At 31.9% G+C, this 6,265-nt stretch overlaps 1 protein-coding gene across 1 annotated transcript in view; it reads right to left on the bottom strand.

The window, feature by feature from the left end:
* Nucleotides 1-4,869: 4,869 nt before the first annotated feature.
* LOC106673888 (Down syndrome cell adhesion molecule-like protein Dscam2) overlaps nucleotides 4,870-6,265 on the bottom strand; it is a 390,426-nt gene continuing 389,030 nt past the window's right edge. The window contains exon 32 of the mRNA XM_024228922.1: nucleotides 4,870-6,079. Within this exon, the coding sequence (XP_024084690.1) occupies nucleotides 5,881-6,079 (199 nt within the window). The 3' untranslated portion in view covers nucleotides 4,870-5,880. The remainder of the gene's footprint in view (nucleotides 6,080-6,265) is intronic.

The following is a 6,265-nucleotide window of genomic DNA, read 5'->3' as shown; positions in this document are numbered from 1 at the left end:
TCCCCACTGCCCATCTACCTATCATGTAACGGTGGAAACCAGCCAGGGGCTGAAATGCCTCAGTCAGGTTTCCACCACTCCCTAGATAGAGAAGACAACTCTATCGCCCTGAGGGTAGAGGATCCTCTAGCGTCAGAACTTTGACCGCGGTTTTATTTAAAGTGGAATTTCTAACCACCCCTTAGAGGAACTCTGCCTTCGGTGGGAAGCCGATAACAGCACCATCGAACAACAGGCTTCCCGCCAGGAGTCCCACTACTAAGCCACTACGAATGCTTTACCCATGTATCGAGCTACTAAACGTGCGCACCTGGCATATAGGCATTATCACACGTTTAGATTCTCAAGATAAAGCGACTCACCTTCGCTCACGGTCTGAACACCGTGAGGTTCGGGGTAGAAGCCACCCGATTCACAGACTAATCATGACTTCTCCAGCTTGTCTCTTCCATAGGGGTGGTTTAACATGTTGCATTCAACCGTGTGCCGCGCGTAAAGGAATAAACGAAAGGGTGATGCATCAGCCCCCTACCCGCTACCCATAGTTGCGCTACGCCGTAGTTCAGCTGGTCGTGCACCCTCTCCCGGATTTACATTCAGGATGTACTAACATGTGCTACTGATCGAGCACTGTCATCAGTCATCAGGCGGACGGCGGGTGCTCGATCAGCACAGATGGGTCAGGGTACTACATCCTGAAGGCAAATCCAGGAGATGGTGCACGATCAACTGAGTAGCACAGATGGGTCAGGGTACTACATCCTGAAGGCAAATCCGGGAGATGGTGCACAATCAACTGAGTAGCACAGATGGGTCAGGGTACTATTGTACATCCTGAAGGCAAATCCGGGAGATAGTGCACGACCAACTGAGTAGCACAGATGGGTCAGGGACCAATAACGCTTACACCAAATTGAACCCGAAATGTCACGAAATATGAAAGGTTTCATTGCCTGCTGAAATAAAACATAAATAAAGATCTTTTTTGTATAGTGTATGAAGTGTAAACTTTATATCCAAATGATCCAGGACAGAATGCGTGTCCTATAATAAAGTAGGATGATCGATATTCACGAAGTACGAAAAAAAAATTGTGTTTGTAGTTGTGACCCGTGTGTCGCTCGGAGAGGTCGACGTTCTGTATATCCGTGTGAAGCGTCTATTTGTAACCAACACTTCTCTACATTTGATATCGGCCTCTTTCTTCCGGCACATTATGAGTTTGCGCCTCCTCCCACGGATCCATCACGTCGAGTCATTTGGAGGCGGATTTCAACTTTTACTAGGAACAATCCACGAAAATAAATTTCCATTTGCACGTGACAATTCCTGTCCGTCTCTCCCTTGCCGATGACGAACGACGCGGAAGAAACAAGCTTTATCCAAAGAGAATCGATTTGACTACAATTGGAAAAACTCATTTTAAATCACATTTTACTATTGAAAAATTTAAATGTTTAGATCATTTTTCCGATCTGCATATTTATAAAACTATTAACTGTCAATGTGTTGAAAATTGAATAATCTGGATGGTATGGTCTATATGAAAAAACAAATTCAATTGTTCAATTATTATCTGCCAAGCTTTAGGCCTATTTAGGTCGACATCACAGCAAAACAATCTTAAAAGTGGCTACAAATTGTCATAATTAAGATTATTCCGAGATCGTGAGATGCGATCTGGTGTGATGTAGGTTTTAGAAAAACATTTTCTTTATCGAGCCAACGTTTCGATCATATTGAGATCATCTTCAGGGCTCAAAGTGTTTGTTTTCTGCGTAATTGTGGCACTCTCAACACGACACACAAGAATGGCACAATTACTCAGAAAACAAACACTTTGGGCCCTGAAGATGATCTCAATAAAGATCGAAACGTTGGCACGATAAAGAAAATGTTTTTCTGAAACCTACGTCACACCAGACCGCATCTCTCGATCTCCGAATAATCATCGACTAACGGTCACTAATCACCACATATAATTAAGATTCTTTACTTTATGGAAAAAAGACGATTTTAGTAGATGGTTTCAAATTTATTTAACATGAGTTGTTACAGTCCGTGGCAGTGGACGACCATGTTGGTGGGGTTTGGACCAAATTTTTTTGGTGAATCCGCACTCCCAAATATCACATATATCCGTCACTTCTTGCATATAGGCACTAGTTTCAACAAGTTTTTTTTTTTTTTAAGTTGAAAATTTCCGTTTTTAACATTTTTATTTTGCCTTTCTATTTGCGCAACTCTGAATATAGCAATTTACAACATATTTTTTATGTAGATTGCAATAAAAATATAATAAAAGCTACCGAAATTTATCAATAACAAAAAAGTCTATCAACCAAATATTTTTCAATTAAACTACGTCATAAATTTTTTTCATGCAATTTAGTTGATTTGAAAAGATAAATCAACAAAATACTCCTTTTTTTCATATTTTCACAAACGTTCTGTAAGCAAAGTATGCCGAAAATGGTCAAATCTTGGATTTGATCTCATTGACGTGATTTCATCTTAGAAAACATTTAGATACCGACTTTCGCGGAATTCCGTGTAAATTAATTTTTGACTTTTAATTTCGAGCATGACAGTTCAAGATCTAACATAATTTTTCTCAAAACGTATTAGACCGATTTTATAGTTAATAATTCGTTTTAAAGAACTTGTCAAGTTCATTTATTAACTGTATCAAACATTAAAATTGGACTATTATTTATATTTAAAAGAACTAGGTTAATTTCTGAGAAATAATTTTTTTATTTTATGCATTTTCTTATAGAAATATTTTATAAATTTTAATTTCATATTAAAAAGCTTAAAAAGCTACGTTTCTCTTTTCAAATGGTATGTTTTACGTTAAAATCCATTCGGCCGTTTTTTAATTATAGATGTTCCAATGAGATATTCCTACAATGACTTTTCAAAAATTGAAAAAAAATTTTGAAGGCAGAATTGATAAATTTAAATTAAAACAAAAATGTATATTTAGGTAAATGCACTGTTGATGTGCTAAAATGAAATTTCATCTTAGTTTCAGGAAATTTATGACCTAGATTCACTATTTTTCATGGTCCGCTTGACCTAGTGGATCGAAATCACGATAGCTCAAGTGGTAGAGGAGCGGCGTATCAAGTCGAAGGTCGTGGGTTCGAATTCCGCTCGTGACACAGACTTTTTTATCTCAACTAAAAATCTAAATTAATTTATGACCTAGTTTAGTTTAAATATATCTGGTTTTTAGAATCTTTTTTGTTATTAATAAACTATGATAGCTTTTACTGTATTTTTATAGCAATCTAAATAAAATAAATAAATCTAAATAAAAATGCTGTAATTCAATTATTCTCATAGCTGAGTTGAGCAAATAGAACAGCAAAATAAAAACATTAAATAACGGAAAATTTCTACCGTTTTTTTCCCCCCACCAACCTGGGCATCCCCTTGTGCGATGGTCTTCAAAAAAACTAAAAACTTAATTACCACAATTTGTAAACATCTTTCAACAAGAGCACAACACGCACCATTCCTCAGTATAACTTTTAACAAATAAATCTTACTGAACATCAATGAAGATTTTATGTTTTTAATTAATTACTGCATAAAATTTGAATTTTACATATTATGGATTCGGACAAATTTGTATAATAATTTAGTCATTTCTACAATAGTTTTTATGACAAATCAAAATTGATCATTTTCATTATAGGGTACACTAAAAAAAATATAAGTGGATGTTTAAACACATTTACATCTTACAGAATTTTTAAAAATCAAAGTGGATTCGTAGTTAAAAGAGAAACAACCAGACACTAGTTTCACAAAAATTATTATTATTATCGTAAGGTTTTGTAATCAATCAGTGTGTTCACTTATTAATTTTTAATGGATAGCCTAAAAAGTGATAAATTCATGTGACAACTGACATTCAATCAATGATAGAGCATTTTGTCTTCTAACCTTCCAAATTTTTTATAAATCAAGTCTTTCATTATTTTTTAATCCGTTATAGTGGTCAGATTGACCAAATTACTTCTTTCAATTAATTAATCTTTTTATGTAAGGTTTTGGTTGAAATGAACAAATTAGGGTCACAAGAGGGATTCGAACACACCCCAGCCGAAGGTCATGGGTTCGAATCCCGCTTGTGACACTAACTTTTTCATTTCAACCACAACCTTACATAAAAAGATTAATTTTTTTAAATATTTTTTTTTCACCACTATAGTCTAACCATGTTTGAAGAAAAAAAAATTGTAATTTATCCTTATTTAAATGTTCACAGTATTTTTCAGTGTTTAAGTTAACTCAATAATAAAAAAGATAAATTAAATAATAAATATTTTTATTATTAAAGTGACACATATAAAGGTATATATATAATTAACATGCCAGTAATTTATTATTATAACATCCTGTAAACTATGTCACATATACAACTTACATTTATTCCCTTACTTTTCATATTACACATTAAAAATATATATATGTAAAAATTTGTATAAACAACGATATAAACATGTCGTGATGACCTTTGGTTTGATTTTTCATATTTTATATTTATATTATTTTTTCTGATTCCAGTATCAGAAAAATATATTTAATTAATAATTCTTTATAAAATAGTTTCATTATTTAATTAAAATAATTTTGTACATATTCAATGTAGTCGATTTCCTATATGTTCTTGGATGTAACAGTTTTTTAAAAGTTTATATTTAAACTTTTTCATTTTACCACTTTCAACAAATCATTGTTTTAATTTGATTTTACAACAATTCAATTCAATTTATTATTCAATAAATAAACTGAATGTTATTACTATTATGTTATTAAATTTTGAAAATATAGTAATAATTCTACAACAAAATTATAATTATTGACTTTTAAAAATATTTAAACTTAATAATGGATAGAAACAGTCTATGCAAATATAATGGACTCTATTCTGTTTGCATAATCAGCATTGATTTTTTTTAAAGAAATAAAATTAATCAGATCAGAATGTTTTTCTCAGTTTATATTAATTGGCACATTTCACTGAAGTCACTTAAATTTAAAATGTTTTTGATTTTATGCACATTATTTTAAACAATTTGTTAAAGAAAATTTACTACATTCGTCAAGAAATTATTTATATAATGAAGTTCATTTGGCAGTAAAGGCTTAATTACTTTGATGTTTAACACTCATTCCATTCTCATAAAAAAATACAAATCCCCACATTCTCATATTAAATTTAAAACATCTTACATAATTTTTTTTTTGTAAAAAAAGAAAATTTACTTGTTAAAAATTCAGTATATTAAACCTTATTTATAGATATAACATTTATTTTGATAACAATCCTATTTGAATTAGCTACCTATTTTAAAATCATTTTTTCTAAAGTGTGTGCAATATTTTTTCCTTTTATTTCATGAAATTCGGAGGATGTGGAAAATAAGACAAGAAGATTATCATTCTTGAGCCTTAGAAAATAATTATAATTTTTGTAATCTCATATTTTGAGCACCACCCTTTGACTTGTTTTTTTTTTTAAATATGTACATTCAGTCTCATTTGACATAGCGTTCATCTGTGCTGAAAGGCACCTATCCATAATAAATGCATTATGACTGTTAATCAGGTTTTTAACGTTCGTATATGTACATGTGTTCTTTTGTTAGTTGGGTCAAGAATTTGCTTTACGATATGAACAAATGTATTATAGGTTTTTCACTGTATTCATATTTAAAAAAGCCTATTGTGTGATATTGTTTCTGTAACTACAATCTATTATAAGTATTTGAAAATGAATTATCTACTTTATTAAATATTTTTATTACTCCTGACTATTGGAGAAAGCAAAGACTTGACCGAGTGAAATATGGAAAAATTGTTTTATACTGCGATCGAATAGTCTGAGTGGGGATTTTGCGGATTCGGCCTCGACCACAGGCTCGACCTAAGTCCAAGCTTGAGTTTCTTGAGGGTGTCGATGTCGCATTCGGCTTCGCTCAGCTCCGGTCTTTCACCTCTAAAAGCTGTCTCTGCAATCGATAACGACTGCCTCATAGGCTGCTTTCCAGGTCCCAGCAATCTAAACGAATAAAATAATGATTTTTCCATTTTCAACTTTTCTTTTAAATAACTGCCTTTTCTGCTATTTGATAATATTAAAAATATATTGATTAAATATTGTGTTCATTTTGCTGTTACTATAATTAAATTAATAAATATTTTTCACACGATTAAAAAAAAAGTTAGTGTTTTTAGTTGTTTCTTT

Source organism: Cimex lectularius, unplaced genomic scaffold (assembly GCF_000648675.2).
Source record: "Cimex lectularius strain Harlan isolate CLEC.00 unplaced genomic scaffold, Clec_2.1 scaffold12, whole genome shotgun sequence".
Classification (NCBI taxonomy): domain Eukaryota; kingdom Metazoa; phylum Arthropoda; class Insecta; order Hemiptera; family Cimicidae; genus Cimex; species Cimex lectularius.
This window is presented reverse-complemented; position numbering and strand designations above follow the sequence as displayed.